The sequence below is a fragment of the Silene latifolia genome, chromosome Y, assembly GCF_048544455.1.
Source record: "Silene latifolia isolate original U9 population chromosome Y, ASM4854445v1, whole genome shotgun sequence".
NCBI classification, from domain to species: Eukaryota; Viridiplantae; Streptophyta; class Magnoliopsida; order Caryophyllales; family Caryophyllaceae; genus Silene; species Silene latifolia.
The window spans coordinates 454662255-454682118 of NC_133538.1; the positions used below are offsets into that span (position 1 = coordinate 454662255).

General features: G+C 37.1%; 2 protein-coding genes across 2 annotated transcripts; both read left to right on the forward strand.

Annotated features, from left to right (window-relative positions):
• Positions 1–567: 567 nt before the first annotated feature.
• On the forward strand, positions 568–990 carry LOC141632817 (uncharacterized). The gene has a single exon (XM_074445328.1). The coding sequence runs from the start codon at positions 568–570 to the stop codon at positions 988–990; it is 423 nt and encodes a 140-aa protein (XP_074301429.1).
• A 7647-nt stretch (positions 991–8637) lies between these two features.
• LOC141632818 (uncharacterized) lies at positions 8638–9219 on the forward strand. Its single transcript, XM_074445329.1, has one exon. The coding sequence runs from the start codon at positions 8638–8640 to the stop codon at positions 9217–9219; it is 582 nt and encodes a 193-aa protein (XP_074301430.1).
• Positions 9220–19864: the final 10645 nt, after the last annotated feature.

The window sequence follows — 19864 nt, forward strand, 5'->3', positions numbered from 1 at the left end:
TGGTCAGAGTACCAGTGATAGCACACACCTGCAATGCTTCAACTGTGGTAAGACTGGCCACAAGAGGTTCGAGTGAAGGAGCTATGGAGGGGGAAGTTTCTAGCAACCCTATCAGGGGAACTACTCTCAAGCTCCAAATCAGAGTATGGCGAGTAACCGACCGGTAGGGTCATGGAATAACTAGGGTGGGCAGAGCCACAACAATAGTGGCGGTTACAACCGCAATAGTGGATCCTATCAGCGCCTGAATAACAATGGGAACCAGAATTAGGCGGCCAAATCTGAAGCATCGGCGAGTACGGTGCAAGGAAGTGGTCAGAAGAGTAGCGGAATGTTGTTTATGATGGACAAACAAGCGGCATAGGATGATGCTCAAGTCATCACGGGTACATTTCTGATTAATCATAAACCCACTTTTGTGTTATTTGATTCGAGTGCTACCCATTCCTTTGTGTCTAAGAGTCATGCATTAAAAATGGGTTTGGGGGAGTTTGAATTGGTAAAGATAATGTGTTCATACCATCGGGAGAGTCTATGTCATATCATAAGTTGTATAAAGAGGTGTCTATGGTGGTTGGGCCAGTAGAATTACAAGTTGACTTACTTAAGTTTCATAGAGATAGGTTTGAGGTCATTGTGGGGATGGATTGGTTTGGTAAGTATGAGGCTAAGATCGACTATTGTCAGAAAAAGGTCTATTTGAAGGGACCTAAGGGGATTAGAGTGTCGTATCGGGGGTTTGTGGTAAAACCCAAGGTTAAGGTGATTGCAGCTATGATCTTAAAGTCATATTTAAGGAAGGGATGTCCCATGATTCTTTGCCATGTGAGAGATACTCACGTGGAGGAGCCATCAGCAGCAGATATACCGATCGTGGGGGAATTCGAGGATGTCTTTCCAGAAGAGATACCGGGATTATCTCCTATGAGAGACATTGACTTCAGTTTGGAGCTTAAACCGGGAATGAGACCTATATCTAAGGCCCCTTAACTTTAGGGACCGAAATAATTGGAAGAGTTGAAGAAATAGTTGAATGAATTGCTAGATAAGGGGTACACCAGACCTAGTGTATTACCTTGGGGCGCGCCGGTGTTGTTTGTGAAGAAGAGAGACGACAACTTGAGATTATGCATCGACTATAGAGAACTAAATCATATTACCGTGAAGAATAGGTACCCTTTGCCGAGGATTGATGATCTGTTTGACCAGTTGAGTGGTGCTGGGATGTTTTCAAAGATTGATCTAATATCGAGGTACCACCAATTGAAGATTAAGGATGAAGATATTCCTAAGCCAGCTTTTCGGTCGCGGTATGGTCACTATGAGTATGTGGTGATGCCATTTTGGTTGACAAATGCGCCAACAGTGTTTATGGATCTTATGAATCGGGTCTTTAATACATTTTTGGATAGGTTCGTGGTGGTTATCATTTATGATATCTTGGTCTATTCCAAGACTAAGGAGGAGAACGAGGAGCATTTGAGATTAGTATTGCAAACTTTACAAGATAACCAGCTATATGCTAAATTGTCTAAGTGTGAGTTCTGGTTGTAAAAGGTGGGTTTTCTATGCCATGTGATTTCTTAAGATGGTGTAGTTGTGGATCCGAGTAAGATTGAAGTGGTGTCAAACAGGGAAGCACCGAAGAATGTGGCTAAAATTCGGAGTTTCTTGGGTTTGGCCAAGTGTTACAGACGATTTGTGAAAGACTTTTCCAAGATTGCCCGACCTATGACATCATTAATGAGGAAGGAGAATAGATTTCCTGGGATGAGAGTTGTGAGACGGCATTCCAAACCTTAAAGGAACGTTTGACTACAACTCTTGTTTTAGCTTTACCAGAGGGGAGTGAGAACTTCGAGGTTTATACTGACGCTTCGGAGAATGGTTTGGGTTATGTCTTAATGCGGAACGGGAGGGTGATTGATTATGCATCGAGACAACTGAAATCATATGAAGACAACTATCCTACTCACGATCTAGAGGTAGGTGCGGTTGTTTTTTCTATGAAGATTTGGAGACACTACCTATATCGGGAGACCTTTAAACTGTTTTTGGATCACAAAAGCCTAAAGTATATCTACACCCAAAGGGAGCTGAATACGCGATAGAGGAGATGGATGGAATTGATAGGTGACTATGACATGGAGATTTTCTATCACAAAGGAAAGGGTAATGTGGTAGCTGACGCATTGAGTAGGAAGAGTGTGCATTCATTATGGATTGCTATGTCTTTGATGAAGTTGAAAGATGAGTTAGAAAGGATGGGAATCCACATGATCCGGAAGGGCGATGCTATTAGTGACTTAAATATGGAACCCGAGCTTTATGATGATATTAGGAAAAAACACTTGCTTGATCCTAAAATCCAAGAGTGGAAGGGAGAGGAGGAAAAGGGTACTACATCGAGATTTTCGATCCACGCGGGCGGGAGTGTACGGTTTGATAAAAGATGGTGTGTGCAAAGATGATGAGCGGAAAAGATGATCATGACTGAGGCTCATTGCACTCCTTATTCATTGCATACATGAGGTGACAAGCTATATAAAGATTTGAAGGAAACCATTTGGTGGCCGAGGATGAAGAAGGATGTAGCAGATTGTGTTGCTCGGTGTTTAACTTACCAGAGAGTCAAGGGGGAACAACGAAGGCCACAAGGTAAGATTCAGTCACTTGAGGTACCGAAATGGAAGTGGAAGTCGATATCTATGGACTTCATTGTGGGACTACCAAGGGCACAACGAGGTAACAACATGATTTGGGTGATTGTTGATCGGTTGACTAAATCAGCCCATTTCATTCCCATGAAAGACACATGGAATAAGATCGAGTTGGCAACAACTTATAAGAATAATGTGGTGAAGTTAGATGTGGTACCAAAAGATATTGTGTCGGACCGTGATACCTGGTTTATTTCATGGTTTTGGCAAGAGTTGCAGGACTTGATGGGGACCACATAGTACAACCTTTAACCCAACGACAGATGGGCAAAATGAGAGAACCATTAAGACTTTAGAGGATATGTTACGAGCTTGTGTGATGGAATTCGATGGTAGTTGGGAAGATCTACTTGATTTAATTGAGTTCTCTTACAATAACAGCTATCATACGAGTATTGGGATGACACCTTTCAAGGCGTTTTATGGGAGGATGTGTAGGAGCCCAGTGTCTTGGGATGTTAGCTTGGAAGTTGTGGTTTTAGGACCGCAGATGGTACAAGACATGAATGAACAAGTTCACTTGATTCGACAAAAAATGAAAGCAGTGCAGCACCGACAAAAGTGCTATCCATATTTATATCGTCGGGATATTGAGTTTCAGGTAGGTGACAAAGTTCTTTTGAAGGTGTCACCTATGCGTCGGGATAAATGCATCATAAATCTCAGTAAATATTAATTATGATTTAATAAATTTTTATTATAAAATTACATTAAATAATTACATTGATTTGATTCTAAATTTATTAAAAAAATATTTTGGTAAAAATTCTAAATTGTAAATAAAAACGTTCATTGCGAAAAATGCTTTCAATCTACAATTTTTATCATATTTATTAACATATTTTGATATGTAGAGATGATTAACGTGAGTATCTCACAATATTAAATACATATGAGTTTTTAAGAGGTTTAAATATTGTGATAACGAGTATGTATGTATGTACACAGTGATCACGAGTGAGTTTGAATAATTAAAAGAAAAGTAATGATTATTAAGTAATATAATATTATATAGGTTTTTTCTATATGGTACCCCGTATTTTTCACATTCTACGTGGTACCCATAAATTTTTGTAAATATAAGTGGTATCCCAAAATTTAGTAAAATGTTCCTAAAATACCCAAATTACTAAAAATCACGTTTTTAATATGTTAAATTTTGTAAAGAAAATATGTTTACAATTGAGTAGACGGTGTTTATGTAAATGACATGACAGATTATTGCCAAAAAAAACCAATAAAAAATGTATAAATTAAACATTTTAAAGAGGCGGATTAGAGCACTTTGGGTATCTTAAGATGTTTTCATTATTTTTAGGGGTACCACTTGTATTTTGAAAAGCAAGGGGTATCATATAGAATTCGAATAAATACAAGGGTATCATGTAGAAAAACCCTATTATATATATAAATAACATGAAAATGTAGAAAACACATTATATTTTCCTTTAATATCTTCAGTTTAATATGTATACGTCAAGAATAAAACATTGATTATGACTAACTAGATATTACTTTTAGTTAAATATTTTATATGTTATCTTATAAAAATGATATTTAAGAAATTTCAACCTATTTTATTTACGGGTAAACTTTAAAACATCATTATATATAGTTGTTAAAAAAACAAAAGGTGCAAATTTCATATAGATATGGTCGACACATAGCACATGTGAGACACAACCAAAACATTTGATTAAGTTTAGTTTGGACCGTATATATTTGATATATAAATATCAAACGTTATACACTGAAAATTAAAAATTGCATAAAATAATATTCACATCGTTTTGAACAAATATTTTAACTAATTTGGAACATAATGTATCGTGAAATGATATAATTTAATAACTTAATGTTGATTGTTGCATAATTCGAATATAGTTTATTTTAATTAATATGATATTTTATCATTACATTTTTTTGTAAAACGTTGATCATGCGCAATTAACTAAAACTTATTAGTTTTAATTAAAATTATACGTATTTTATTTTAAAACACTCAACTCAAACCTAATATAATAGAATTTGAGAAAAAAAAATTATTTTTACTGATAGGTAAAATAATAAAGGTTATATATGAATTATATTATTTTTCTTAGATTATAATAATAGAATTTTAAAATAGACCGCGCGAAGCGCGGGATACCACCTAGTATTAAAATAAATGCAGAGCAACAATAATACATTCCTAGTATGGCTTTCCAAAAATAGAAAATCAAATAATCTATTACATATTCGGAAGCCAACTCCATTAGTCCCTTGAATCTTCAAGTGGCACGCCTCCCAAGAACAACGTCTTTGTCGGAACACCTTTCCGAATGGCATCGTCTCGAAGGAACTCCATGATTACAAATAATAATAAAAATACAAAGCTATTCCTATTATACATTTGTAATATGAAAAACTAGTAAAAAATAAAGTGATACGAGATCACATTAAATTACAACCGAATCAATATTCCCTTTCATTACGGGTAATATCGATTAAAACTAAGGCCATACTAAGATAAAATTACATAATTCAAAATTATATAAATAAAAATGACATTCAACAATTGAAATATGCAGCATTATAATATGTGTCTATCATGCCAAATTATGAGCCAAATCGCCCTATTTAACTTATATCGATTATATAACCCGATTTTATGGAAATGCGTGATAATAACTTATTAAAATCACAAATGAATAATTAAATCAAATTTAAGCTCAAGTTAATTATCCTAACATTCTTAGGACTCAAAAATTAGTCATCAATCAATTTTTGACAATAATTCAACTTGATTTAATTTTATGATCATATTTGACCTTAAAATCATAATATTTATGAAATAAATCCAAATTAAATTACAATAATTTTGAAATTTGAATTTTAAATATTTTGAACATTCTGGAATATATCCATGACACTCATAATGTCAAATATCATGTTTTATATTTTCGAATTTATTTTGAGAAAAATATAGTTGCGATTTATCGGTTTTATCAAAAAAAACATCTAAAGTATACAAAAATTAATCCAATAAATTTTACAACTTTAGATCTGATAAGTGCGATAAATTTATGCCATTTTTATTCTAAAAATCCATAAATCATGCTAAATGAATCAAGTTAATTTCAAATTTTACACACAGTGAGTAAAACATGTATGTGTTAACATATTAAAATTTCATGGAATGATTCGAAGTTTAACTATATTTAACCATTTTACCTCCATTTAATCCATTTTTATCTCATAAAAATCATAAATCATGCAATATTAATCACATTAATACGAACTTTTACCTACAATAAGTAAAATATGCATGTGAGGTCATATAAAATATACATCCTATGCTCTGATACCAATTTTTAGGTTCATATACCTATTATTAGACTCTTCTAATAGTGAACTAATTAACTTTTTAATATGTGTTCTTTAGATCTAGTGCATGCATAACTAAATAAGAGATTAATAAGAAAAACAATGTCCCTTAAATTGTTATATGGTTCGAAAATTTGGGCACAAATAAGGTCACCTTCCTTATTTGTTCTTCAGCTTATATGTAATGGATGATCCTCCAAAATCCCAATGTAGTGATCCTCCTTTGATTGCACCCAAGACAAGTCCCTTAAACTATTATTTTAATTAACTAGATTAATATAGTAGTATCCTTAAATTAATTCTAATAATATACTTATTACTACAATAGTAATCTTATATTGTGATTAGAATTTTTGATGAACAATATTCATGTAATCTAAAACAAGTTTTAGAGAGAAATGAGAGAGTTGAGTAAAAATGCATGTGGAATGAATGAATAATAGAGTGATGTAAAAATGAGAACAAATTCTCATTATAGAGGAGGAAGGGGCCGGCTAGCATAAGGCCAAAATGACATCTTGCTTTTACTTTTTCACTTCTCCAAATTGTAGGCATGTAAGACTACTTAGTATAGGCATGATTATTTAATTTTATCACATAAAATAATATAATCCATTAACCCACTACAATCCCTCCATTTCGGTACATATGTATAAAATGGACTACCATTTTATTTTGTCAATTTGTCACTTGTCACACAATATGTCAGATGTAGTATGTTATATGTTACTTCCTCTGCTCCATTAGATTGTTTACATTTGCTTTTTGGGCACTATTCATAAGTGAGAAGAATCTTCAATACAACTTCTAATGTATAACATATAAGATAGCCATGTGAGATCTTGTTTAAATTGTCTTACTGAGAGCATTATGAATATCAAATTTTTATAATTTTTAATGATATGTAACTAAAGATATAAGCAAAAGAAAACAAGCATTGGCATAGGTGCATAAAGCAAACGTAAACTATCATATGGAACGGAGGAAGTATTAATTAATTTAATGCATATTTATCAAATAAATATGATTTTATAAATAATTAAATTACATACTACAAATTGACTAGTGATTCTTGATCACATATATAAAATGAGTCATATAATTATAATTCACAACATATTATAATTATAATTAATCATTTATTCTTATCTCAATTGTTTCATAAACAATAATCAATTTTAGTAATAAATTATTTTAATTACTATAAAATAAATCTTATTTAATCAAATTACAATAAGATATAAATATTCTCTCTCACATTGAATTGTTCAATTTTAAGGAATTGATTAACTTGTATCGCCATACAATTAATCAATTTGTCTATTAAGGGAATTGTCCTTTAGGTGTGACCTTAAGAGATCAACTGATCACCACTCTCAAACGACATTAATGTCAAACTCTAGTTCGCCAATCATTACTGATTAATGTTGATCAGTTGACTATATAAATGAATCATCCCTTACGTATTCTTAATTTGAGATTTAAACATGTGATCGCGCTATTGTTTAGGACACATACTCCAACAGAGGCATCACCAGTTTCTCTAGCTTCCATTGACAGTTTACATTTTAGCTCTTTTGACAGTTTGGTTTTAAATGTTTGAGTTTATTTTTAGTTGTATTTTATACTTAAAACACTTTTGGCATTTATATAATAATCGTTCTTTGATGGTCAATTTGATATACTCTACCTCGGGAAACCGAGATGTTAGCACCTTGATATGCTAGGGTGATCCTTGGTAAGGCACCTTGGTGTATTGAGGTGTTATAAAGTGGTATCAGAGCGACGATTTTAGAACCTAAAACTAATTAACAAATGAACATTGGGTGTCTAACTAAAATGAACCCGGGTAGGAGTTGTTTGGAGCTACCGCAAAGGCTTGGGAGATGTTCTAAAGCCGCAATTTGGCCCTTACAACTTTAAGCCGGTCACTACGAGGCTTATTGGAAGTCGTTACATGTGTTATATATGTTTCTTGTGTGAATGTTGGATGAATTGGAAGTTTTATGATTGCATGAGTATAGAGTATTGTGAATGATATGAGCATGATGAATGTTATTATATGGCTTTTGCATGTTTAGTAATATGAGTAAGGAAGATGATAGGTATACATGATGTTAGTGATGGGTTATAGCGTTTTATAGCATGATTCGGTCGAGCAGGGCAGGTACTCAACCGAGTAGGGGATACTCGGCCATATAGCCAGGCACTAGAGCGAGTGTGGGTATGTGAGTTTTGGAAAGTAGCTACTTGTTATGACCAATCGGTCGAGAAAGTGGGGCGTACTTGACCGAGTACCTAGAGTACTAGACCGATTATGTTTTATGTGTTATCTGAGGTCAGCTACTGGAGTTGGATACTCGGCCGAGTAGTGTCAGTACTCGACTGAGTAGTCTGTACTCGACCGAGTACCCCCAGGTACTCGACCGAGTACCTCTTTGGCGGACGTGTTATTTATTTTGAGTCGTAGGCTATGTGCTTATGTTTATCTTGGTTATATCAGCTCAAAATATTGCCAAAGAGATCAGCCCCATACATTTAGGCATCTGAGATGAGTCTGGAGGAAGTTTCCATAATGATTGAGCAGCAAGAAGTGCTCATGGAGGCACTTAAGAATATGGGAAAAGGGGAAGGGAAACTGGTAGATGCATCCCGGCTGAGCACCACCATTTCTCGCTTCAATCCCACTACTTATGAGGGCACTTGTGAGCCAAAGCTGCTTGACAATTGGCATCGGGAGATGGAGAGTGTGCTAGAGGTAGTTATGTGCCCGGAAGAGATGATGGTAGAACAAGCTGCGTTTTACCTAAAGGATTATGCTGGGGTTTGGTGGCAAAACGAAAGGGAAGGGGATCGTGCATACTACAGGAACCTGGGTCAACCTGCAATCCCATGGGCAGGGTTCCAGAGGGTTATAAGAGATCACTTTATTTCGGAGCACATTCTCCATAAGTTGAGAGCTGAGTATGATTCCTTTTCTATGGCTGATGACATGATCGTCACAGAGTACTACCATCGATTTATCGAGCTGTCACGATATGCGGAGGACATGCAACTGATTCAATGGAGTTTGGCTCTTCGTTTTGAGAGAGGGTTAGCAGTGAAGATCATGGAAAGGCTACTGACTGGGTAATCACTGATCTGAAGGATTTCTATACAAGGGCAAGGCAGGCTGAGAGGCCAGTGGACATGGCCAAGGAGGATAAAGAAAAGAGAGTGGAAAAGAGAAAGGCTGAGAGTGAGGGTGGCAGTCAGTCAAGCCATAAGAGAAGCAATCATAATCAAGCTAGGACTTTTTCTGGGGGAGCTAGATATGGCGGGGGATCCCGTGCTTGGGGAAGAGGCGGCCAGAGTACTAGTGAGAACTCTACTCTTTTTTGCTTCAACTGTTGTGGGACGGGCCACAACCGATTTGAGTGTACGAGCTCTGCAAGTGGAGGACGAGGTTTTTCGAGGTCATACGAAGGAAACTATTTCATGCTCCAAGTCAGAGTTTAGCTAATAATAGGCCAGCTGGGTCGTGGGGTAATCAAGGAGGCTAGAGTAATAACAATGGCGGCTACAACCGCAATTGGAGGGTCCTATCAGTGTGACTCATAATTCGGAGGCTAAGCCTACCACTTCAGCAACTACGATTCAGGGTGGAGGTCAGAAAAACAGCGGTACACTTTTTATAATGGGGAAGCTGGAAGCTGAGGATGATGCTCATGTGGTTACTAGTACATTCCTTGTTCATAACACGCCGTCTTTTGTTTTGTTTGATTCAGGGTAAACCCACTCGTTTGTGTGTAGGAGACATGCCTTAGCTATGGGTTTGAGAGAGTACGAGTTGGTAAAAGATAATTTGTTTATACCTTTGGGAGAGTCCGTGTCATGTACAAAGTTATATAAAGGGGTGTCTATCAATGTTGGGCAAGTGGACTTACCAGTCAATATATTAAAGTTTCCTTTGGAGGGGTTTGATATTATAGTCGAGATGGATTGGTTGGGTAAGTACGAGGCTATGATAGATTATCGGCAGAAGAGAGTGTCTTTAAAAGGGCCTAAGGGAACCAAAGTGTCATATAGCAGGTTTGTTTTAAATCCCAAGATGAAGTGGATCGCCGTGATGACTTTAAAGTCTTGTTTGAGAAAGAAGTGTCCCTTGAATCTTTGTCACGTGTGAGATACTCGGATGGAAAAGCCATCAGCAACAGATATACCAGTGGTTATTGAGTTCGTGGATGTTTTTCTGGATGAGATACCAGGGTTACCACCTTAAAGGGACATCGACTTTAGTGTTTAGCTTAAACCAGGGACGGGACCTATATCTAAGGCTTTGTACCGTATGGGACCTAAGGAGTTGGAGGAGTTGAAAAAGCAGCTGAATGAGTTGTTGGACAAGGGGTACATTCAACCTAGTGTATCGCCTTGGGGTGCACCAGTTTTGTTCGTGAAAAAGGAAGATGGTAGTGTGAGGCTATGCATCGACTACAAAGAGTTAAACCATGTCTTCCCCCTGCATTTCAAAATTTTCGGGTTTATTATAAACCCCATCCAACATTCATTTCCTCATTCCTTCATTCAAAACACTACCCATAAACCCCATAACTCCAAAAGCCTCATCCTCTCCATTACAAAAACAAGATTCCTCAACAAGATTCACCAAAATCAAATAAAAACATCCTTTTAACAACAAATTAATCACTCCTCTTTCAACAACAATCAAAACCAAGCACAAAATCTTCAACCTTTGAGTCGATTTTTGAATTCATAAAGGCAAAGCCTTTCATCTTTAAATCGATTTGGGTGCACTAGAAACTGAAGATTTTTCACTCTTTTTGGTTTATTCATCAATGGCAAAGACAAAGGGAGCAACAAAAGCAACAAAGGCACCAAAGGCAAAGGCACTCTCATCAAGACAAAAGAGTCTTCAAGCAAAGAAAGCATTGGCTATGGTGGTGGCTAGCCCAAACTTGGAGGTGCAACAAAAACAACCTCCCATGGAAGCAATAACATTTACTACTCCGGAAATTGCTCAACTTTCGAATTATGCGGAGGTAATTTTCATTTCAAAATCCCATAGGGACACTTTTGCCATCCACCAAGTTTATTTGTGAAGATGCCTTAGATAAGTTGGGTGTCCTTGAGCAAACTAGAGCCTTCTTTAAAGCCATGGGATTGGAGAAATTGTTTACAACAAAAGAATTGACATACCCCTCCCTTACCTTAGAATTTTTGAGTTCTTTGAAAGTTAACAAGGTTGAGACTATGGAAACCATCGAGTTTCGCCTAGCTAATGTTAGTAGGCGCATCTCCTTTGAGGAAATGGGTAAAGCTTTGGGTCTTAGTGATTCACCGAGTTATTTCAAGAATGTTGGCAAATATGATCCCGAACCCCTTTAGGAGGCGATTTCCGGAAGGAAATTCGAGAGCTTTTATGCTAGTCGCGCTCTATTAGTCCACCATCCGGGCATTAGAGTGTGGCACAAGGTTGTAGGGAACACCATCATTGCAAGAAAAGACACCAACCATTTCACCAAACTCGATTTTGTTCTTCTTGAGTCGGCCTTAAACATTGGAAGAGAATTCACCAAGCCTTTCAACTCCCTAATACTTTTGGTGGATAGATGGCTAAACGTTGATTTTGGGAAGCAAGGCACTATCGTTATTGTGAATGGAGGTCTATTCACTCTTTTGGCTAAATACTTTGATCCTAACTTCAACAAGGATAGCAAGTATGAGGCAAAGAAGGGTGGTCATCTCATTGATATTGATACTATGATAAACAAGTACAAGTGGGTCTCTCATAACCCTCTTGACACCAAGTATGGGTGGCTCACTAGTGAGGCTAGATCTTTTACTTTTCCTTCGAATATTTGTCGTTTAAGTGTCCACCGGACCAACTATCTCCTTCCCCTTTCAAAAGAGGCCGAATACATTATCCGACAACAAAAGGGTGTAATTGAAACGCCCTCCTCTTCCATTGTCACACCACCCTATCCTTTCAAGTACCAAGAGTTCAAGCCCGAAGGTGTTGAAGCAAGCAAAGATTATATGACTCTTCTTATGCAAGAGATACACAAGAAAGCCTTCAAGGACCGGGAAGATGCTTACTTAGCCCAATATCCACCCCTCCTTCACTTAGCTAGGCAAGGACTACTTGACCCTTCATCTCCTTTGCCTAGTTGGGCGGATAGGAAAGTCTTCTTTTCGAGTACATCTAGGGGTGAGTTTCCGGGTGATAATGAGGTTGTCGGTGATGAAGAGGTTGATGATAACATTAATGAAGAAGCTAGTGAAGAAGGAGAAGAGGATGATGAGCAAGGTGAACAAGAAAGTTAAGAGGGAAGTGGTGATAAGTCCACTTCTAGTGAGGAAGATGATGATAGTGATGATATGATGGAAGATTAGCAAACTATGGAGGCTCCTACCCTCTTGAGGTTTGTCTACTTCTCTCTTTGTTGTATTTTATTAATCTTGATCATTGTTTGAGTAGTCCTAGCACCATAAAGGACTAACACCTCGGCCCCATTGAGGTGTTCTCATTTTATTGTTCCCACCTTTTAAAAATCCAAAATGTCAAATTTAGTTTCATGCATTGCATATTGTGTGCATGAATTACACCCAACCTTAGGACATTAGCAATAATGTCTAACTCGGTTTAGGGAAGTACATACATACACAATGGGAGGTAATCTAAATTATCCTCTCCATCATAAACAAAAACCATGCATCATGTAGTGTAGATTAGTGTAGCTTGCATTTAGTGTAGAAATCATGCATCATGTTTGCATAATTTCCCATCATTTTAGCCATTGAGGACAATGCCCATATTAGTGTGGGGATGGGGAATTCTAACCTAACTTTTATTCAAAAAACCAAAAAAATTGAAAAATATCGAAAAAACCATAAAATTTTGAAAATTGAAAAACCAAAAACAAGTTCTTTTCCTTTGTAGTGTAGTCATGTATATATTATTCTATATATTGTGTTTGTTCTATCCTTGTTCACATTAATCGACTACGCCACATCCGAGACATGAGGATATTGAAGACCGCATGGTATGATCTTTCCAATCCCCCTTTTCCTCTTTATGTTAATGACTATGTGGCTTTATTTTGATTGATGCGGTATAACAATGTGAACTTAGGACTTGCATTTAGTTTATATGTCATATTAGTTGGTAGAATCACTTGCATTAGGATGTATATAATAGTTGCATCATGGCATTTAGTTGCATTTAGATGAAATATTTTGAAAAGTGCCTAATTGAGAACTTTGACAAGAGCAACTAAGCAATTACAAATACTTTTTCAACTTAAGACTTCGCCTACTAGAATGGTTGTAAAACACCCTAGATTGTGTCATACTAGTGTCTTTCGACCCATGACCCAAGGCCTAGTCAAGGGTTTGCATGTGAGTCACCTTGATTGACCTTGTGGTACGGCAACCCAAAAATACTTTCTATCAATAAGTTTGAAGTGCTCATTTCAAAGATTTTTTATGTGTAAACTTTTTATTGCCAAGGAAACCTCAAATGTTATGAAATGTTGAAATTATGAGAATTTTAGTTGTTTTGATGGAGGCGTACCACTTCGATGTGCTTTGGAGGGGGATCCATTAAATTGGGCCCCCACACGGTTGTGAATTCAACCGCCCAGAGACAGAGTTACTATCATCCCGAAAAGCTATTGTCTAGAGGTTAACCGGTTGCCTAATAAGCGATTGGCGAAATCAAAGGACATTATCACGGAAGGGACAAACCCCATCTCTAATTTTTGAAATGTGAAAGTTGAATGAGGTCAAATTTTGAATGCTAGTCATATCCACCCTTGTTTATAACGATTTGAGCATTTCATTCCCAAAAAGCCCTTTTGTCAAGCCACTTTGTCAAGCTTGGGACGATCCATGACCTTTACTTTTGTCGAGAACTCGAGACTTGTCATGTCATATGCTACTAGCATCATGGGGATCATCATTCCAAACCATCCGATCACTCTTAACGAAAGTATTTGGAAATTGAGGACGAAAGTAGTCTAGTTTAACACCATTTGGAGGTGATTTAGTGCCATCCTCTTAGCCTTAGTAATTTGTTGAACTAGTTTTTGTGACGGAATATATGCTCTTAAATTTGTTCTCTTTTAGTTGCCTCCGCCACTTGATGAGGAAGTGGCTATTCCTTTTGTAGATGCATCCATTATTTGATTTTGTGTGCTTAATGTTTGGATGTGTCGCCATTGTGGCAAGACCCACCTTGCCTTGCAAGAAGGCATCCTACCTCATGGTTGTCTTGTTGTGATTTGAAGGGGCGGAGTGAGACCCGCTAATTGTTTCATGTCGGCTATGTTATTAGGTTAGTTTAAATAATGGTCCTAGTCTTTGTCACCTCTTTACTCGGGACGAGCAAAGGTTCGGTTTGGGGATATTTGATGTGACCATAATTAGCGCACATTTAGTCCCGGAATTAGCCTTGTTCCCATGCTTTTTAGTGCATATTTGGGTCATTTATTGTCTTTAGTTCTTTGTTTTGCATATTCTTTGAGGTTTTGTGTCCTTGGTAGGAAAGGAGTGCAAACTTTGCATTTTCATGGCAAAATGAGACTAAATTGATTGAATCCAATGACCAAGCATCAAGGAGAGACAAGATTAGAAGGCCTTTGAACATATTATAGTAGTTGGGCAATGATGAGGAAAGATCCTTGCATCCCCAAGGAAGTCCCCAAGGATTTTATGAAGAAAAGGGGAGAAAAGGGGAGAAAAGAAGAAGAAACAAGGCTGAGCAGCAATCCGTGCGGATTGACCTGAAGACACCCCTCCCCATGACCACAATCCGTGCGTCTTCCATCAAAGACGCCCGGGCAACAGCACCCAGAAGACGCCCGTCTTCTCCCAAAGACGCCCGGGCAGAGACACAGGAATCCGGCCGTCCCGTGCCTAAGACGCACGGATTCCAAGACAGCGCAAATTCGTCTCTTCAAGCTTCAAGAAAGATGCCCTTCCTTCAGAAAATACCGGCGTTTCCCTAAGTAGGGACTTAATCGTCATTTAAGCCCTTAGTTAACCCTAATGCATCCACCTAATTTCCACTATAAATACCCCATTAGTCTAATTAGAAGAGCATGTTCTTCTTATCAATTCTTAGAGTAGTTAATATAAATCAAATCTCTCTTTAGTTTTGTAATCAACAATTAATCAAGTTTTAATACAAGTTTTATTTCCTTAATCTCTCTTTTGTTCATCCTTTATTTTGGGTAATTGAAGATTATTTGGGTTATTATTGCGAGATTGACAACCTCTCAATCAAGCATCAAGTACTTCTATTATTCTTTGCTTTATTATTGGAATCATTAGTAGGTATAATTCTCTTAATCCTTTTTAATTATTGCTAATTACTTTCATTTGTTCATCATGTTTCACTTTGTTGGTATGATTGACAACCTTGCTAGCATGTTCAACATGATAATGAGTGAGTAGTTCCATAGCTAGGGTTAATGGGTAATTAGGGGAAACCAACATGGGGAATGATTCATGCTTAAATTAATATGCTTTCATAGTTTATTTGCTTGCTTGCTTTGATCTCAACTCATGCACATGTTATGTTTGATGAAATGCTAAGCCTATGAATCCTTGCATTTACAACCATCACTTATATTTTCAATGAGACTAGTAAGACATAAACCAACTCGAGTCTCATTAGACCATGCATGTTGTTGAGTAGGGAAGACTAAGTCGACTTGTAGGTGTTGTACAATCTAATCGATTCGGCTCCGGGACCCAAACTTTCCTAGGATTGTAAGATATAACCCAACTCAATCCATCACAACAATAATTGCTTGCTTATAATTTGAGAACATGTTTGTATGATCAATTCCCATGAATCCCCTATGACCCCATGACACCCTAGTGCTTTTTATCAATTGTTTACAACCCTTTCAATTCATCTTGCTTGTTTACTTTCATTGCTATTTAGTTTAGTGATCTTCTACATCAACCCAAATTTTGGCACCCCTAAGACACCACTAGTCTCAATAGAAATCTCATTTCAATTCCCGTCCCTTGGGATCCGACCTTTACTTGCCTCTTTACTAATTGTAGAGTTGTTTGTGAAGCTATAAATTGTGTTTTGGTCTAGGTGCTTCCAACGACAATTGTTCCGAAAAATAGAATACAGCAAGTTGAGGATGAAGTTGTGGAAGCTAGTGATAAAGAAGAAATTGTGCAAAACTCCAAGGATGGAGAACCATCAAAAGAAGAAATTTCAAAGAAAAATGAAGACAAGGTCAAGGAGAAGGAGCCCATTGTGATTAGACTTCCGTTTCCAAGTCGTCACTCCAAGCCCAAGTTTGATGACCATTTTGGAAAATTTATGGAAATTGTGAAGAATTTGGAAGTCTCAATTCCTTTCACGGAATTAATCAATCACGTGCCGGCCTATGCAAAATACAAGAAAGACATCCTCAGAATGAAGAAGTCGATCCGGAAACTTGAGACTATCGCCTTCACTAAGGTGAGTAGTGCAATACTTCAAGGGAGTTCACCTCCAAAACTCAAAAATCCGGGAAGCTTCTCAATACCGTGTACCATTGGCGACACCACGATCAACAAAGCCTTATGTGATCTAGGGGCTAGTGTGAGTGTTATGCCGTACTCGGTGAGTAAAAGGTTGGGGATGGGAGAGCTTAAATGCACCAATATCACACTCCAAATGGCCGATAGATTGACGAAGACACCATTAGGGATATGGGAAGATGTTCCCGTAAGAATTGGGAAATTTTTCATCCCGGTGGACTTTGTCATTGTTGACATGGAAGAAGACTCCAACATTCCAATCATTCTAGGAAGACCTTTCTTACACACCGCGGGTGCGGTGATTGATGTGAAGCATGGAGAGCTCACTCTAGAAGTAGGAGATGAGAGCATAACTTTCAAGGTTGACAAGACCATGAGAGCTCCCCGTTTGCATGAACCATGTTTTATGGTTGATCATTATAGCCGGAAGGGTGATAGGAAGAAGTCGGAATTCCAATGGAAGAAGAAAATTGAAGATGCTCCATTCAAAGAGCAAGTGAATTGTAACAAAGAGAGTTTTAAAAGCTCACCAAAGTCGAGCAATGAAGAGGATGGCCTCATTAGCCAAGACAAGAAAATGGGAGAGTTGTCTCCATCAACTCAAGAGATCTTTAGTGATCAAGTGGATGAAGTTTGTGGTCTTTGGGACGATGAGTTTGAAGGGATTTTCAATCCCTATATTGGTAATGCTATCGATCAAGACCGACAACAAGGGCAAAGGTATATTGAAGATATTTATCATGATAATGAACAAGCTTTTGATTACTTCTTCAAGGTGTTGAGCAACATCAACAACACCTTTGACATGCCCCCATGACATCTCACTAAGGATGAGAGTTTAGTGGAGTCCTCCCTAAACCACCATTTGTAAATATTTCTAACTCCCTAACTCGCATTTTAATTCTTACATTGCATTTTTGTCATTCTTGGATTCTTATGCTTTGATCAAGATAATTATCATTTTTGAGAGAAGTGAGGGAGGGACTAATTGTGGGATTTATCTGTATGCATCCCTTTAATTTTAAGGATTATAACGAATTATAAGATGATGAATGCTAGTCATAAAACTAAATTACATAAACAAAATAGAGAATGAAGAAATCAACCTTTGGTCCTTGCAAAAACGGCCTAAGAAGAATATCGCAATGATATTCGCCTATTAGTTGCACCCAAGATGCTCCGAAAAATACCCCTCAAATTGCTAGAATGAGATCCCCAATTTTCTGTAAAAAATTTAGGGTTTTGTGTGTGTGAAGATAGATGAGAGAGATGCTGAAAAATTAGGTTTTAGAAATGAGCTCCTTCTCACTTATTATATCCGAAATTAAGTGAGAATAAGGGGGAGATATTTCTTTTCCTATTTTTGGCTACCCTAACCGAAATAAGAGATCTCTTTCTCTTATTTTCTGTTTTTTATTTACCTACCAAAAATAAGGAGATTAAATTTTCTTATTTTGGTAGTATACAAAAATGTATAAAATGTATAAATTGTCATTTAGTGAGGATCGATCCCATAACCTCTTGGTTTGAGTACCCTTACTATTACCACTATGACACATTCATCTTGTTAATTAAATATAACCGATTACATTTAATTACGAATTAACATATTAAGTCGTCCAAGCTAACATTACATACATTTAATTAAATATAACTTATTATATTCAATTTACGAATTGACAGTTAATTCGTCTCAACTAATATTATTTAATCGGCATTAAATAATCGTCTCATCAACACATTGACTAACTATTTAGTCATATAAGGCATCAATGTGATTACATTTCTATAACCACATCTCTCAAACACATCCTTTAGGTGTGACCTTTGGGGACCAGTTGATCACCGCCATCTGTATGATAATAACGTCAAACTTTCTAGCAAGCCAACCGTTATTAGGTAATCGTTAATCAACTGATAAAATACGAAGTATACCCTTGTGAACCTATAAGAGATTTATAAATGTTATCACACTAATTTGTGGAGGACACAAGCTCCAACAAACTCCCACTTGTCCTCACAAGTGTATGTGCGATAACCGATTCTCATATCCTAAAATTTCTCCCACTCAATGTAAATCAATTTGCAAAATCTGTATTCACAAAGGTCGTATTTTACAAGCGATTTGCATTCAAGAGTGGTTTCCCCAACTAGAGAGTAACTTAACTGATAAACGAATCATCATTCCAGCATGACCATGCATTTCAGTTACAACTCCTTGAGTGGCCCTGAGCAATAACTATACCTGATAAAGGTTGGATATTTTCCTCAACTCGAATCCTGCAGATGTAAGCACGATGAAATGACCCGAGAAAAAATCTACTTAGCCTCCGATTCGGCAGACGTGAGAAAGAAACCAAAGTCACCCAAAAATCGCCTTAATCTCAAGAGACAGTCGATAGTCAAAAGAATCGACTCTAGGAACACAATGGATGTCCTATCCACGACCTGGCACCGAATGTTTTTAAACATTTAGGACTCCATTATATTGTCACAAAAATTTGTCCTATGAGGTATCGTTATAATCTCGCATTTGTGATCGATCAGTCAACCGTTTGACTTATGGCTCGTTGAACCCACCCTCAATCGACTGCACAATATAATAGCCAGAGTTATCAGCTCTTGTAGGCGATTATGGACCAAAACAAAATATAATGTAATTCAGTTCACTTTGTGGCGTTTAAAGTTGTCAGTACAATCCACATGAAAAACAAAATATTATAATAAAACGATGATGTTGGAAATAGTATATGAAAAAGATAATGTATCAAATTCATAATCAACTACTACAACTCAGGAACACGTTTAATTCCCATGGAAATAACGTGCCCTTCATGCTTATCAAAATTCAACGGTTTAGTGAGAGGGTCCGCGATGTTATCATCCGTCGCAATCTTGTCAATCACTATCTCTTCTTGCTCCACGTAATCATGGATCAGGTGAGCTTTCCGATATACATGTCTAGATTTGTTGCTAGACTTTGGCTCCTTAGCCTGGAAGATGGCACCTCTATTATCACAATAGATGGTGATCGGGTCATTCGAACTAGGAACTATCCTAAGTCCTTGTAAGAATTGACGCATCCATATCGCTTCCTTAGCTGCTTCCGAAGAGGCATAGTACTCAGATTCAGTGGTAGAATATGCTACAACACTCTGTTTGGAACTCTTCCAGCTGACCGCAGCACCATTAAGAGTGAAGACGAACCCGGACTGAGATTTTGAATC